General features: G+C 43.2%; 4 protein-coding genes across 5 annotated transcripts; 2 read left to right on the forward strand and 2 right to left on the reverse strand.

Moving 5' to 3' along the window:
• Nucleotides 1–199: 199 nt before the first annotated feature.
• LOC147048830 (PRA1 family protein 3-like) lies at nt 200–1,985 on the reverse strand. Its single transcript, XM_085923749.1, has 3 exons — nt 1,746–1,985; nt 900–1,117; nt 200–760 (listed from the first exon to the last, which is right to left on the reverse strand). Exons 1-3 carry the CDS (start codon nt 1,922–1,924, stop codon nt 585–587), a joined length of 573 nt encoding a protein of 190 aa, XP_085779875.1. The 5' UTR covers nt 1,925–1,985; the 3' UTR covers nt 200–584.
• Nucleotides 1,986–2,022: 37 nt separating this feature from the next.
• Nucleotides 2,023–6,091, forward strand: trnt1 (tRNA nucleotidyl transferase, CCA-adding, 1). 2 transcript variants are annotated; one of them, XM_085923735.1, is made up of 8 exons: nt 2,023–2,131; nt 2,271–2,400; nt 2,890–3,083; nt 3,278–3,416; nt 3,485–3,611; nt 3,690–3,883; nt 4,426–4,679; nt 5,163–6,090. In XM_085923735.1, exons 2-8 carry the CDS (start codon nt 2,271–2,273, stop codon nt 5,406–5,408), a joined length of 1,284 nt encoding a protein of 427 aa, XP_085779861.1. In that variant the 5' UTR covers nt 2,023–2,131; the 3' UTR covers nt 5,409–6,090. The 2 variants fall into 2 exon arrangements, with proteins under 2 accessions (XP_085779861.1, XP_085779862.1); XM_085923736.1 differs by lacking the exon at nt 2,023–2,131 and having other exon boundaries at nt 2,138–2,400; nt 5,163–6,091.
• A 250-nt stretch (nt 6,092–6,341) lies between these two features.
• On the forward strand, nt 6,342–7,577 carry LOC147048832 (vasopressin V2 receptor-like). The gene is made up of 2 exons (XM_085923844.1): nt 6,342–7,206; nt 7,312–7,577. The coding sequence occupies exons 1-2, from the start codon at nt 6,342–6,344 to the stop codon at nt 7,575–7,577; spliced, it is 1,131 nt and encodes a 376-aa protein (XP_085779970.1).
• Nucleotides 7,578–11,963: 4,386 nt separating this feature from the next.
• LOC147048833 (leucine-rich repeat neuronal protein 1-like) lies at nt 11,964–14,864 on the reverse strand. The gene has a single exon (XM_085923725.1). It carries the CDS (start codon nt 14,781–14,783, stop codon nt 12,630–12,632), a length of 2,154 nt encoding a protein of 717 aa, XP_085779851.1. The 5' UTR covers nt 14,784–14,864; the 3' UTR covers nt 11,964–12,629.
• Nucleotides 14,865–16,579: the final 1,715 nt, after the last annotated feature.

A 16,579-nucleotide genomic window follows, 5' to 3' on the forward strand; every position in this document is an offset into this window, starting at 1 on the left:
ATCACTGCTATGCGCTATAATGTGGAGTAGCCCATCGATTAACATCGGCCAAGCTAATCAGTCACCCCGAGGCCTCTGTCAAGATGAAAGACTACAGATGGATTTAACTTAAGACCTCGGAGGCTTTTGAAGTCTTCACTTTTGAACGTTGACACAGTGATGTGACTCATGTATTCCATTCATCGTGGCTCCAGACAAAGAAGGTACTTTCTCTTTTATTGCAAAGAATTTGAAGTTCTATTCACAAGAGTACTAAAGCAAACTTGATGTGGGATTACAAATACTTGAAACAATAGCATCTTTAGAGTATCTTGGCAAAGACATTTGTCCATGTGGATTTTTGGTGCCTTGAAATAAAGTTTGACTTCAGGGAAAACGGCCAAGGCTGATGCCTGTGAGTAATACAAGACAGATTTGAGAATTAGGGAGTAGTCTTGTAGGAGTGGGATACCCTGTGGGTTTAGCATGATGTTTGATTCTCCTCCTAATATAAGGGAACTTGTTGGGGTCGGTTCAAATCAACACAACGGAGTCAAGATCTTTGGTAAACATAAACTGGTGTGCGTTGTCCTTTCTCGGTCCGGTCACTCCTTCATTCTGGCCTCTAGGAAGGTCTGGATCTTTTGAATGTTCTCCTCTTGCTGACCTAGAGACTCCAGGAAGATCCCCATTGGTGACTTTTTGAGCCCAGCATATTCAATTCTATTCTCCAGTTTATTCTTCATGTTGCGGAGGCGAAAAGAAGAATGGGCCAGTATCACTGTAGGGGTAAGAGTTTGGAAATTGATTGTTGTAATTCTCAACAAAAGCTACAGAATCAACTTGTGTATCCATTTTTGTTTGTTGTGGCTGAGTGAAGGTTGGGAACCACTGATCCCAAATTGCTGTATGTAACTTACATGTGAGTGGTAAAGTGATGGCTGTCATGAACACCATGACGCTCCCCAGAATTGCTATTAACATGCAACTCGCCACCATGACGGCAATCACGAAAGCTGAGGGGTTCTGCCTTTTGAAGTTCCTGATGGCGCTTCTGTTGTCTGCCGCCCACACTGAAACCAGAAAGACCCCTAAGACCACAGCCATGGCGGTGAACATTCCCAAAGGGTTCAGCAACCTGCAAGACACATGGACAGGACACTCATTACTCAGGTCTGATGGTTGACAAGTGGATTTTAATTTGGTCGTTAGCGCGACCAAGTGGTGAAAGCAAATTATTACAATTAAGATACGGGTCATAAATGGCCTGAGTTTTGATCACGTGCTAAAATTGATGTTTCAAGATTAGAGGTAACTTGTGTCAAAGTGCAATCTTGGTGTTCACAACTAAAGATAGTGAATGTTGACACGTTTTTGCTCCATACAAACAAAATTGGGGCAAAGAAAGACTCCTGATTAGAATCCGATTGATTCGATTATTGCATTATATCCCAACTATGCAAGTATGGAGCATTTTACTTGAATTCAAAGAGGTTTTTTTGTTTGCACCGATATTTACTGACAATGTAGAGTAATACCCAATTGGCATTAATAGCATCCTTATGTAAGACTCCACGTAAAAGTAATGCACGTCATCTGGGATAGCGTCCTGCAGGCAGCTCAGTCGTCAAGGAAATGACAACAGATAAGCGTCTGAAAATGAATGCATTGGTTTCATGTCGCTGTCATCGCACACAAAACCTGGCATGGTATTCAACCGAAGTATTCGGCTGCTTCCATGATGAAGCAAATGCAACGCTACTTACCCGACAATAAGAAAAACACTAACAGCGACTGCCAAATAATATGTCTGATAATAGAGCAAGTTGCTAACAACTCTGTTATTCCATTTGGCCATATCTTTCAGATCCGGTTTGGCGAATCTATCCCGACCGGGAAAGAAATCCTCCCACGGTCTTAGCGGCGTCAATTCTACTTTTGCCATTTTACCCTTAACACTCGACTAATCTGACAGCAAGGCAAAGGGGACTATCGTAAAAAAATGATCTCGCGAGATTATTACGTTTACGAGAGCTCCACGCAAGCCCTGCTATTGGTCAGTGATCACTTGAGCTCACCAAACTTCCTGTTTAACCTCATTGACAGAAAAACGATGGCAACTACTAAGCGAAGACATTAATACTCTGATCAGGTGACAGGTTTGCTCTAATATAGGCATGCAAGTCGAAGCTTTATGTTTCTTGAAAGTTTTGAGATAAAAAAAGGTGTATTTTGTACGCGTGGCTGCTGGCGGCATGAATGCACTCTAACGTGCGTAATTGTCTGCACAGATGTGGAGCAGATTATTGAGACTTCGAGTGCCTGGTCGGACGTGCTTGTCGTGGAGGAGTCTTTTCACAATGCAACTAAAGAGCAGCGAGTTCAAGGTTTTGTTCACCGATGGCCTGAACGAACTTGCAGGTCAGGATGTCAACAATTGGCTCTTTAGTCACTTATAATTGGCTACTTACTCTCAGCTAGGTTACCAACATTTTCAAAATGCTTGGATGCTAAAATAAATGATTTTGCCTGAAAATACTTGAAATAATATTTCTAATGAAACCTAGCTTTAAATTGTTTTCAATTAAAAACGGATAGTCAACCTTAAATCTTTGATCAATTTTCAAAATGGAGAACTCGCACCTCATTGGTTAATATACCGTATTGACCCGAATATAAGACGAGGTTTTTTTCATTGAAATAAAATTGAAAAGGGGAGGGGGGGGGGGGCCGTCTTACATTCAGGGTCTAGACAAAGGCTTTTTTTCCAAACTCGAGTATTGATAAAGAGGGGGGGGGGGGGGTCGTCTTATAATCGGGGTCGTCTTATATCCGGGCCAATACGGTACATGGATGTATGGGCTCACGGGGACACCATCCTCTAAAATGTTGTGTTTTTCACCTTGTCAGAAACATTTAAAAAGAACCAATATGAGTTGAGAATAGCTGGAGGTGCTGTACGGGACCTGTTGTCAGGAAAGCAGCCTGAAGATGTAGATTTTGCCACCACGGCGACACCTGACAAGATGAAGCGTATGTTCCAAGACGCCGGGATCAGGATGATTAACAATAAAGGAGAGAAGCATGGGACCATTACAGCAAGGGTAAGCGTTGGTTGACATAAAATGATGGAATCATTCATAGCCTGGCAAAACTAGACGAAATAGTTCATGTAAGTGCATACTAATTTCATTTTATTTCTTTTATTGTTGGATTAAGATGCCCTTTTCCCAGTCATCATGCTCTCACAACACTTGAGTTTCCAATGACACTATGTTCGTTTGTTGATCTTTTTAAGATTCACAATGAGAATTTTGAGGTGACAACGTTGCGGGTGGATGTTCAAACTGATGGCCGTCATGCCGAAGTGGAGTTCACCACCGACTGGCAGAAAGACGCAGAGAGAAGAGACCTTACAATCAATTCCATGTTTTTAGGTAACTTGACTTGGAGTGGAAGTTCAGCAACATTGTCTCGTTTCTCTTGACATGTTGTCCCTTTGCAGGTCTGGACGGCACGTTGTATGACTATTTCAAAGGATACAATGACCTCCAGAGCCGAACAGTTCGATTCGTCGGCAGCGCGGAACAAAGAATCCAAGAGGATTACTTAAGAATACTGCGTTATTTCAGGTGGGCTGGTTTACTTTGATTCGGGTGATTAATACTAAAACGTGTGTAATCATTTGGGCTCGTCTATATTCTCGACAGATTTTACGGCAAGGTGGCCCTGAAGCCCGATGAACACGAGCCTGAGACGCTGGAGGCCATTCGAGCCAATGGCAGCGGGCTTGCAGCTATTTCAGGGGAGCGCATATGGGTGGAGCTGAAGAAGATTGTGATTGGCCAGCATGCCGCTCAACTGCTGGAGATGATGTACAGCTTGGAGCTAGCACATTACATGGGTGAGATGGGCTCTTGAGTTGAAACCTTGGCGATCTCGGATTTGTGCCTATTTGCTTGATATTTTTATCAAAAGCGCATTCCAGTTCTCTGTTTCAATGAAATTAATTTCATTTGACCTTCTTTCCACCTTTCATTGCTCGTGTCCAGCTGCTTTGTGTTTGAGTCAGTACATGCTGCGCGATATGTGGCCATGAATTCAAATGCAATCAGTCCACAGTCGCTTGTGAAACGCTAAAGTGTGTAGTCTCGCCCTCATTTTGTGTTGGCCTGAAAGAACCGAGGCTGCTTGATTGCGCAAGGACTCCAGGAAACCCGCGTGGCCTTGTCTTTTCTAACAGAACACAAGGAATCCATTTTTTGGTTGTCTGTGAGCATAATGGACTGACTAGGCAGTGGATCGATTCTCATTCCTGAGCGGTGCATTATCTGTTTGGGCTCCGAGAGCGCCATTCTTTAATCACATCTGTTGGCAAATGTGTTTAAGACCCCCCCACCCACCCCCTTTCAAATCAAAAGTCTCTCTCTCTCCGTCTGTCCTCAGGTTTACCTCCCGATGGCAACGTTGAGGAGATGAAGCGGGTGTGCCGGAACACCAAAGGTCACTCTCCCAAACCCATGACCGTCCTCGCAGCTCTCTGCCGCCGCTCGGAGGAGGTTGAGAGAATGGACCTTCGACTGAAGGTGTCCAAGGAAGAGAAGACGCTGGCTCTGTTTCTGGTTAAATACAGACAGGATCTTCGCAAGAATGATGACGAGCAAGATGGCCTCAAAACCTTTACCGACTTCATCATAGATGTAAGTTTTATCTTCTTGATATGTGTTTTGTGCCAAAAAAAAAAGAATCTTGTGCTTATTTTTCAGGCTTTTATGTGGCTCACTGCTGTCGAGTTGCCAGAAACATGTGACAAATAATCAATTTCAATTCATTAGTGTTTGGTCACTATTAACTACTGGGTTTCATTTTCAAAAGTTTCTCAGTTGGTTAGGTCATTGATTTTTTTTTTTTTTTTTTTTTTTTTTTTTCCCCCTCCATGTTTGTGTCAGCTCCAGGTGTGCGGTAACAGTTTGCATGTTAAATAAGCACAGATGGAGATGAGCTAACAAGTATTATTCTAGCAGTGTGATGTTATGCAACACGTTTGGGAAGTGCTCGCAGATCTTGCAAACATCAGGCTGAATGCTGGCATCTCCAAAACTTCCTCTCCATGTCAGCCTTTATTCTGACTGGTGTCCCGTTGAGTGCATTTCACTAACGTAATTCTCTTGCTGTTTCCATAGACTCGCGAACTGGATACTCGAAGCAAAGTGAGCGAGCTGCTCAAGTATCAAGGTGAGCACGAGCTGCTAGCGGAGCTCAACGCGTGGACCGTCCCCCACTTCCCCATCAGCGGACACGATCTCCGCAAAGTAGGCATCATCACGGGTAAGGAGATAGGGGCAACGTTACAGAAGTTGCGAGACATCTGGAAGAAAAGTCATTATCGGATGGACAAAGACGAACTTCTCAGTTACGTGAAGTCCTGATGTGCCGATGCCGTGTGTGTGTGTCGGTAAATACTGGTTTAGACTCTGGAATCAAGTTTGCTATAGCAGTGTTTGCTTTAAGTATTGAATGGACCCGCGCACATAGCACATGCACATTAGCAGAGACATGCACCGTCATTGATGAATGCAATTTCCTTCTAATTGAGACCATGGGGCAGCTTTTAGACACCAACATTAAAAAAAATAATAATAATAATGCCGCAATCAACATCGCCGTGCAGAGAATACATAAGCGCTGTCGCATTTCATTTGCATATTTGTCTGCGGTTTCATCACTTAAATGGAATAAGTGGAAAGTTTTTTTTTCTGGGAAGATACGTTGGACACAAGCCAGTATTTATTTTTCCTGTAAATAGTCTGGCATTTATAAACATGTTCTATCCATCTTGTGATAGATTTATTTGTGTTGGGCCACTTTATTTGATGTATATATTTCAGGATGTAAATTTGAATGTGTCCTTGAGGACATGGTGATGACTGTATCTTCATTTCCAAATTGATTTATAGGCATAGTTGTAGTATTTGTCCAAAGTAAAAGTGAACATTATGGCAGAATATAAAGTCCTCTCACTGCAGGATTGAATCAGACATGAGTTTTAAGTCTTTTAATTGGATATGTCAATTTCCAACACTGCACATCTGTGACAGTGTCAAAAGTTGCAAATGCAAAATCCCACTTTGGTTGTCAACACAAAGGCTTTGTGTTGGTATTTTGATTCAAAATTCTTTGCGAGTCCTCCATTCATAAAGACGTCGAGGAGCTCGCTCCTCCTCCTCCTCCCTCCCGCAGAGACGAGTGAAAACGTGCAAGTGTCTTTCTCTTCCATCACTACCGTTTAAGATGCGCAACACCTGGATGTGAGCAGAAATAATCCAATTGACATCTGGGGTACTTGTCGCCTCATCGCTGTGATGGATTGGCCGAGCGACAACCTCACCGAGCTCCCTCCGGAGAAGCTGCAGCCTGACGAAAACGAGCCCCGGGACGAGCGCTTGGCTCGAGTGGAAGTGGCGCTCCTCTCCATCATCTTCATCACAGCCGGAGCACTCAACTCGGGACTGTTGCTGATGTTGTGGAAGACGAGGAAGCAGCTGTCCAGGATGCGCGTCTTTGTCTTCCACCTGTGCGTCGCCGACTTGGTGGTTGTCTTTTTCCAAGTTTGCCCGCAGCTCATTTGGGACATTACTGACCGCTTTGTAGGTCCAGACGTGCTGTGTCGCGCGGTGAAGTACCTGCAGGTTGTCGGTATGTTTGCCTCCACTTACATGATTGTGGCAATGACCGTGGACCGATATCAAGCAATCTGCCATCCCATGGTCACCTTTCGGAGGCACCGTGCGCGCTGGAACAGGATCGTAAGCGCCGCCTGGTGCGTCTCCTTTCTTGGCGCCATCCCGCAGCTGTTCATTTTCTCCCGCCTTGAAGTGTCTCCGGGCGTGTATGACTGCTGGGCCATATTTGTCACTCCTTGGGGCTTGAGGGCATACGTGACGTGGACCACTTTGGTCATCTTCGTCTTGCCCGTTCTCTCCGTGATTGTGTGCCAAGTGCGCGTTTGTCACGCTGTGTACTCTTCCAACCTCCGCCTTAAGTCGCAGTACGTTCTGAAAGAAGACGTAAGCAATGTGGTGATATCTGCCGGGGCTGGATTGTCCAAGGCAAGGACGAAAACTGTAAAAATGACCCTGGTCATTGTGCTCACCTACATCATCTGCTGGATGCCTTTCTTCACCGTGCAACTGTGGTCTGTGTGGGACCAAGAGGCGCCCATGGAAAGTAAGGCCAAGAAAGAAAAACAAATGTAGTCTGTGTGAAAACCTTGTATATAGGCTAATTCTATCGTAGTTGTTCACTCACCTTGGAATTTCATCGTGTTACCAGATCCAACCTTCACCATCTTGATGCTCCTAGCCAGTCTTAATAGCTGTGCCAACCCTTGCATCTACATGCTGTTCAGTGCCAAGTTTCCCAAGAGGTTGACGGGCCTGTTTTCCAGAAGCCACAAGTCTCATCGGTGTGGATCAATGCAGGAAGAACCAATCATGGTCAGTCCCCTTTTCATCAATCTCAAGAACCTGACAGACTCCAAACATTTATCTACCTCACCCACCTTTCTGGCAGAACAACAGTCTAAACTCGGCAGTTGACAATCTTAAAATGAAAGTTAAAAAGCCAAACTTCATTTCATTTTTTTTTTTTTTGTAGTGCTGCATTACACTGTGAATAAATCATAGTTTGGCCCTCCATTGTAGCTGTTTTGAAACATTCTTCAAATCTTATTAAAGTCCTAAAACAGAAGAATATTTTTCACAGAATCATGAACATAATCTAGATGTGCTCATTCATGTAGCAGAACTCAATGTTGTAAATGTAGCGTTCATGTAAGTCCAACTGACAAAGAGGGAAATGGCGATGATCACAGGTTCTCAAGAAGCTGCAAGAATATTAATCATTCTTTTCTGAGGATTTTTCTTTTGGGGGGGAAGCTTTGAATTGAACTATCACCCACATGCAGCATATTTTACAATATACTGTAAGCGTTCATATTTGATTGTAAACTTCTATGGCCTCTATGTGTATGACTTAATCAATCAATCAAGTCAAGTTTATATAGCCCTAAATCACAAGCAGTCTCAAAGGGCTCTGTCCTCTGCATTTAACCCATCCCCATGTGATTTTTGATCCATCCCCTGGGGGAGAGGGGAGCAGTGAGCAGCAGCGGCGCCGCGCTCGGGAATCATTTTTGGTGATCTAACCCCCCAATTCCAACCCTTAAATGCTGAGTGCCAAGCAGGGAGGCAATGGGTTCCATTTTTATAGTCTTTGGTATGACCCGGCCGGGGTTTGAACCCACAACCTTCCAGTCTCAGGGCGGACACTCTACTACTAGGCCACTGAGCTTAAGTTCATAGCAATGTTCAGATTTGTGATGTTGTGAATGTGCGCCAATCCATTTAGATGAACACAAACATTTGGATGATTGTGCAATTACTTTCAAAACGATTACAGTATTTTAATGGCTTTGTCTTGTTTTTACCAGAAGCATAAGTATAAAAAAAATAATGCACTGCCAATAAGCAAATATGCATTGTGCCCTTTGTCGTGAAAAGATGTGAAAGCTGTAATGTAAACACTTCCAATGTTTGAGAGGCTCAGATAGCACGGAAACTGCAGTTACCCACTTGAACAAGCAATCACACTTCTAGAAGCTTCAGTTATAGCCCACAAAATGCAAATCAATACAATAGAAAATCACGGCAGGTTTCAGGAGCAATGTGACAAAAGACCGCAGCGCCATTGATTTTTACAACACTGCTGCAGGTCCCTGCCGATTTACCGAGTCATTAATGAAACCCTCAATAAAGTCCAGACTATCAAGTCTTACTCTTCTAAGCCTGGGAGGGCATTGAACAACTTCAATTTCATTTTCCAATGTCATAGCTAATATTGCTTTGACTCTATACTAAGTGATATACTGTACCGTAAATTTCGGACTATAAGTCGCTACGTTTTTCTAAAATTTTGAACCTTGCGGTTTGGGTTTTTTCCCGTGATTTTTCTCATGACTAATACACTTATACACTCACAAAAAGGCTGTGGACCGCTGTTATGTTCATAAAAGTTATGCGTCCCTAAATAATCATCTCTTTCCTGACAATCATCTTTGTGTATATTCTCTTACAAATGGGAATTAAACATTAAAATCCTTACGCGATCATGCAACAACTTTCCGTGCATATTCCAATCGGACACTGAGGAGGAAGATGTTGCTGGTTTCAGTGGACAGGATGAAGACAAAGATGGCTCTCGGTGACTTTGTTGACTGGTATGTTTGTTTTTTTACCCGACTAGTTAGTGCTGTGACTTCCGTGTTTACAACAAAATGTTAATATTATTCAAACTTTAGCGCAGCTTGTGCTGTTACTTCCGTGTTTACAACAAAATGTTCATGCTATTAAAAGTTTAGCCCAGCTAGTGCTGTTACTTCCGTGTCTACAACGAAATGTTAATGTGATTAAAACTTTAAAAAGGCTTTCGGTGTTCTGTCTTTCTTTGTAAATAACTCGTGCGCACGTGCGGCTTATATGATTATAAAACAAAAACAAAATCACAAATTTTAGCTGGTGCGGCTTATAGCCCGAAATTTACATCTGTAATTTATATCTGTATATTTGCCAGCTCTCTTGGTTTTTTTCCTAAGAAGGCCCTATAGGAAGAATATGTTGCCATGGCAACTCGCAGAAGTTGAAATTTGATTAAAAGGGGGCTTATTGACTGTTGGAAATAAATGAATACTATTGAAGTGGTAAATACATCATTGCCTCTGATAGGCCAGCAGATTATTTGATGGTTATTTTCTGTGCACCAACAGCGAGAGCTTGTTGCACACTGAATGACATCCATGCTGTCATTTTACAAGGTGTGCTTCACTAAAGTAGCCAAAAGGTGTCAGTAGTGTAAAATACAAAAACGACAAAATCCCGTTCCTTCCTGAACTCTATCTAATCTTCTCTTATCTTATCTTATCTTATCTTATCTTATCTCTCTCTCTCTCTCTCTCTCTCTGTGTCTCTATCTATCTATCTATCTATCTATCTATCTATCTATCTATCTATCTATCTATCTATCTATCTATCTATCTATCTATCTATCTATCTATCTATCTATCTATCTATCTATCTATCTATCTATCTATCTAATATAATTTACATTTGTGCAAACTTGCGCTTCATTAAATGTCCAGTGTAGAGATGCCCAGATGAGCACAGCTAACTTGATAAGACAGCTTCTCTATTTGTGGTTGTCATCATGATGACAACCACAAAGAATATTCATCGGTTGCGCTCCAATTTGACACCAACCGTGATGTCGCTCAGCTGTGTGGTCCTCTGCTCAATTATTATTTTCAAACACTTGTTGTATTGGATCACTCCCGTTTGTGCAAGGTCAATGCAAGTTTCACTTGTTCATGGTGAGCAAACAAGGAAACGATGTTTCAACGGAATGTTCCATCTCGCCAACTGATGCACACAGCATAAATCGCAACGTAAATAATTGATCGCTTACTGCATAGAAAAAATTCTTATGTGCTGAATCATTGATTTTCTGGAATGTCCCGGGTTTCATTTCTGTCTTCAGGATTGGACGTATACTTTGTGCCACGTGTCAAACATTTTGCAGAACAGCCACATTGAGATAATTGTTCTTACATTTGCACGCAATCATTTTGAATGGAGCACAAACGACTCGTCGAATGTGCCAGTTGAACTTCAATCACGTCACACTTTGACAGCACAGTTGACATGGTTGCGCCTTCATTCAAAATGAACGGAAAACGTCTGGCTAGGCCTTGACGTAGTCTTGATGACCACCTTTCGTCATGTACCGTTGCCATTGGGCCAGGGTTGAACACAGCTGCTCCTTGGTATATGGCTTTTATGTGAGCTATTTATATTTTATTGAGATATCTTTTTTCTCATATCCCACATCAAAAATTCAATTCCAGTCTGCAAAAACAATAATATATTAGACAAGACAGTATCCGTACAAAAATAGTCCGACTCATCTATTTCAGTCACACAAAAATGTCACATCCCTTTTCCAAATACTTGATCATGTGTTTGCATCTTTTGAGCTTGGCGCTGTCATCTATTTTGGCATCATATCTTTTTGTTCTTGTTCAGCTCATGTCGGTCGCGTCGCCGCCGTTGCTTTGCTTTCATGAGGACTTTCAAAGCGATCGGTGAGACCTAAAAGTGAAAGACATCATTTGAATTTCAAAGACCTGACAGAACACATAGAAGACTGAAGGTCTTCCTGACGAAAAGCCTCCCGGATGCCGCCTCCTCTACCCGAGACGGCATCCTGCTGGGTGTCATTCAGAGCAATCATGTTTTATGCGGTGAAAATTGTGTTGTCATGTTTGTTCACATTGTGCTTTTCTGTAAATACATGTTTGGAATTGCACCATTTACATTTCGCCCTTGGGAGAAATCAAATCAAAACATGTTGCGCTCTGTAGACACCAGAGAGCAACCGCCATTGCTGCCATCAACTAATTAAGCATTGCTAATGTGACTCCGTTCCACTTTTATCCATTTTGATTTGTAGGGTTGGTGCCCAGCGCATCTCCATGGAGATGATCTTTACGGTCTGTTGTGATCTGCGCACTAAATGATCCCATTAAAAATAATTTATAACGCTTCAGCATTATCACTCCATGCTGGCACGGACACTTGCCTGTAAACTGTTGAAAATGTTCATATGGGGAACGATTTGACTCGGCTTGATTCAGTGGGATTGGGATTCGATATGATGTGTTATATCTACGAATGATTGAGCAACTATTTTTCAGGATGTGGAGGGAATCATCCCAGGGAACTAATTTCTACACCACTACCAAAAACTCAAGGTAAGCAATGAGCTTACATGTTGCACCATCATACTGAATAAAATATAGTACATACAATATCACCATTGTAACTAATTGGTTGAAATCACGATTTGAAAAAATAAGATCAAAGACATTTTTATTTCATATGTTTTTCAACATGTGTGTAAACAACAATAAGCAAGTGATTGTAGACATATTCTAGCAAGATAAAAAGTATTCAAGAAATGTAGAAAGCCTTACATTGTTTCACCTAGTTGAGAACATTCATTTTTCTATTGCTGGTTTACGGTAGTTGCTCCGCAAACAAAGTCAGAATCAAACGTGATTATCAATGTACAAAAAGTAAATGAGGTCATTGATATAACATGACATAGAAAGAGCTAACAATAGACAGTATATCAAGTCTCAATCTGCTTACATTTGGAGTTCATAGATAGATTTCAGTGCTCTACAGTCAAGAGTGAAGTCCATTTACAGGAGAACGATTGCATTATTGAGAAACAAGTTCAAACGTGTGGCTTTAGCACATCTACTGAATCGGTGACAACGCTCATGCTGTGTTCTCAAAAGGTGTACTAGAAATCAAACAAAGTGTCTACTTTATTCAGTCAGACAAAGAAAGCTGCCAGTGTCTGTCAAAATTGACAGGAGTTTAAAAATGTAAAACTAAGGAGCAGGAAATGTCGCCCAGTCTGGGACCAAAGAAAAGAAAGCTTGAAAAAAGATATAAGGTAGTTTACTTGTACATGCACATATCTGGCGTCATGTGCTTCTGACATGTTTGTCCAAAAGCCAGCGCTTGCTTTCACCACATGTAGTAGCTACGTGTGGTGTCCACCTGGCTCGGTTTGCTCTCCGAGGAACCTTCTTTGTCTTTGTCTCCGTCCGCCTCCCACAGGTTGATAAGAGGCGGGTACAGCTCGTTCAGCGGTATGGACGAAGTTTTCTGCATGTACTTTTTCAGGGAATGGTGATAGTTCTTCCTTTTCCAGCGCTTGGCAACGTATACGCTCAAGAAGGCCAAGCTGATGATGGCAAACATCGTCCCCATGACCGCCGCCAGAGCCACGTTGGTGGCCTGGTCGGAAACTTCCACGGGGAAGGCCGTTTGTTTGGTGGTCACGTTCACGCATGACTTCTGCGTTTGGCGGTGGATGTCGGAGACGGTGAGGCAGACCTCGTACTCGGTCGCCGGGAGTAGATGAGTGAGGTTGTACTCGTGGACATCCACGGGAACCTTGGCAGTGTACGTGATGTGCGGGTTGTCGATTTTCATGGTGGCGGACGACCACTTGAGGTTAGAGGTCAAGATGTTGGAGTTGATCTTCCAAGAGACCAGAATTGAGTGGGAATCCGTCTGTTTGACAAACATGCTCATGAGCTGCGTGCTGTCCAGCAGAGTGCCGTTCACCCGCAGGGCCGTCACCCGTGTGTCGGCTCCTTGTGAATTCTGAGCCACGCAGGTGTACCTGCCGGAATCTCCCACCCGAATATTGGAAATTCTCAGTGTACCGTCGCTGCCGAGGCGGTACTTATCAGACGGGCTGTTTATCATGACCTCGGCTCCCGTCGGTGTCACCCAGTAGATCTCTGGTCCGGGCTGGGACAGGGCTCTGCAGTCCAGTTCGATACTAGCGCCAATGTCTACGTCGAGTTGACTGGGGAACGTGTCCTGGCTAATGATGGGCAAGCACCGGTTCGCCGGCTCTCGCTGAAAAACGTCTTGCACTCGTGTACCTCTTAGCTCTGTCGGCGTGGCACAAAACATGGATATGGGTTTCAGGAAACGGACAGTCGTCTTGTTGGCGGCCATCCATTGGATAACGCAGTCGCAACGAAAGGGGTTGCTGTGGACGCTGATTTCACGCAGGTTGGGAAGAGAATCCACTGTGGTCTGGTAGAGGGCGTTCAACGCGTTGTTGTTCAGCATTAAACTCTCCAAGGCCGGGACGTCACGGAAGGCGTGACTGCTGATGTAAGAGAACTTGTGGTTGTTTGTTGCCTCCAGCTTAGTGAGCTCGGGAAGATTATCCAGAGCGTGGCGGTCTATCGAAATCAACTCATCCATGTTGTTTATACCCAGCTCCTTTAGCCTCAGCATGTTCTTGAAATCACCCTCCTCGATCTTGCGCACCGGATTTTTGTTCAGATCCAAGAATTTGAGGTTGGGTAGTTTTTGAAGGGCTTTTTGAGGAACTCTGACTAACCTGTTGTCGTAAAAAGAGAGACTTTCCAGGTTGTCGAGGCCCACAAAGGCATTACCGGGGATATCTGTCAAATCCATACCCGCCAGGACCAGGCTTCTCAGATTTCCCAGAGGCTTGAAGTTAAAATCCACAATCCCACCAATAGGATTTTCCCCAATCATAAGGATCTCGAGATTGGGCGTGGATTCAAACCACTGACTGTTAATGGTCCTCAGTTTATTGGAGTTAAGGTGAAGCCGTAGCAAATTATGGAGTCCAGAGAAAGCTTTGGGAGCAATGGTATTGATCTGATTGTGGTTGATGTAGAGCTCCTGCAGATTACTGAGGTCCCGCAGACAGTAATCAGGCATTTCTGCAATCTGGTTCTCTTCTAAATGAAGCGTCGTGAGCTGCGACATATTTGTGAGGCCGACATCCCAAATATTACTAAAATTATTCTGAGACAGATCCAGCTCTGTCAGGTTGAAAAGCTGCTCCAGCTCTTCACTGGTCCTGGCAATGTGGTTGCTTTGCAGCAAGAGAACCTGAGTGTCACTGGAGAGGTTCCCAGGGATGCGTGTGAGGTGCAGGTCGTTGCAGTCCACGGTGGTGGCATATCTGTAGGTGGACTGTGGGGTGAACCAGGGTCGGATCTCGCACACACATAGCTGGGGACAGTCGCTGCTTTGTGGATCAGATGTGCTTGTTGATAGCATAACCAGGACGGCAAACATCTGGCCTGGAGCAAAGCACCCCAACCTCCATCTAGCCATGCTATAGGAAGACTGGAAGAGGGGCAGGTGACTTTTGAAGAAAGGAGCTAACAGTCATCAACCAGATTTTGACCCGATGTATCTTGGAGTCCAGCGAAAGCGCTCTGGGGTGTCTTGATGGAGCAGAATAATCTGAAGAGAAAAACAAATGTAAATGAAAGCGATTGTGAATCAATGAAGATTTTTTTAAAATACTTAAGCATGTCACGAATGAAACAAATTTACGGAAAACAATAACAATCGCTAGCCTCGTTTTCATGTAAGGCAATAAATTATGTGCAGCATCAACAGTTCTGAGACTGCAAGTCAGCTCATTATGATGCAAGCCCAGAACGCTGCTGTGAACTACTTGGAAATGGCTGAAAATCCTCGGAGAGCTTTCATCTATCCAGCAGGCCCATGAGGACTTGATCATTAACTTTTTGAGCCCAGCATCCCCATCACACTGAACATCATTAGACATTCTTGTGAACCATGCTGGAAAGATACACAACTCAAATTTTAATGCGAAAAACTTCAGGACATGAATGTAGGGCAAGAAAAAAAATTCAACCATGCTTTTTGTTGGATGATTTGTTACATAAGTGTGAAGTTCCTTCCGGCGTAACTTTTCCCAATCTTAAATATGGGGCACCTTACTGAAGGCGCCATTTAAACAGATGACTTTTATAAAATATTTGAAACCAATTCTTTCTTTCTGAAGCACTTTAAAAACAACTGTAGCAGCATAGAAAGTTTTTTACATCAAGAAAAAAAATCTGACATAAAAACAAAGACGGTTACAGCAGCGTCATCCATGCCAATATCCCTCAAAGAGGATTAAGTTAGCGACCCATCTTTGACAAACACCTTGCGCTAGCATTAACAGCAGCAAAACCTGAGCGATCCCATTACTCAGTAAGGTGTCTTCAACAAAGAAGGAAACAGTTCCATTCGGGTCTGCACCAGCACGGTCCCATGTCCGCACCGCGTGGCATTACGGTGAAGGTAATCTTAAGCAGCTCGTTCGTAAGAGGCTTTCCAGCAAGAGAGCTGACTAATTCTTCCCAATGAAACCTACCTGGCAACAGCACCAAAACGACAGGAGCAATCACTTCTTACCCTCGGAATTCCCAATGGCACCGGGGCGCAGCAATGGGTGTTATTTATTTATTCGTTCGTTTGATGAATAAAGTTCAATCGATCAATTATTCATTAATTTTGTTGAAGTCTACCTGTATGAAATAGTTTTATAGAAGACCGACGGAACCTTCTGATCAAGTCGACTGGCTTTGTGTCATGTCACGTGACTCCAATTAAATCCCCGCTGCTTGAAGACAACAAAGCCGTTCACCATTAATGACATGCGATTGATTTTAACCTGCTTAATTGCTTTGCTCACTACAAAATCTACAGTCTCAGTGGACTAATGTAAAGAAGTACAGCATGTGTGATGTTCTCGGGTTACAACACGTGATACTTACATATACATACTTACATATGCATGCGTGCTAGTTATGAAGAAAAACAAATCTCAGAATAAGTGAGCTCGAAAATGTTGGCTCATTTCAAGTTCTTCCGTGCAGATAGTGTTATGTAACTGCTACCGAGGTTTGAGCGAGGTCCCCGTTGAAGACAATTTAATGTTTGATGATGGAACAATGTTTTGTAGGTCGGCTACCATCTCTTTTGCTCTTGTTCATTTATTCATAAAGCTCTGAGTGAGTAAGACACAAGTCAAAGATTTCTTCTTCTTCTTCTTTTAGGTTCCAAAATAAAAATACAAAAGAAATATCAGTACCTGCTATCTGTAACGA

This window comes from Syngnathus leptorhynchus, chromosome 11 (genome assembly GCF_054491065.1).
Source record: "Syngnathus leptorhynchus isolate UIUO chromosome 11, UIUO_Slep, whole genome shotgun sequence".
Lineage (NCBI taxonomy): Eukaryota > Metazoa > Chordata > Actinopteri > Syngnathiformes > Syngnathidae > Syngnathus > Syngnathus leptorhynchus.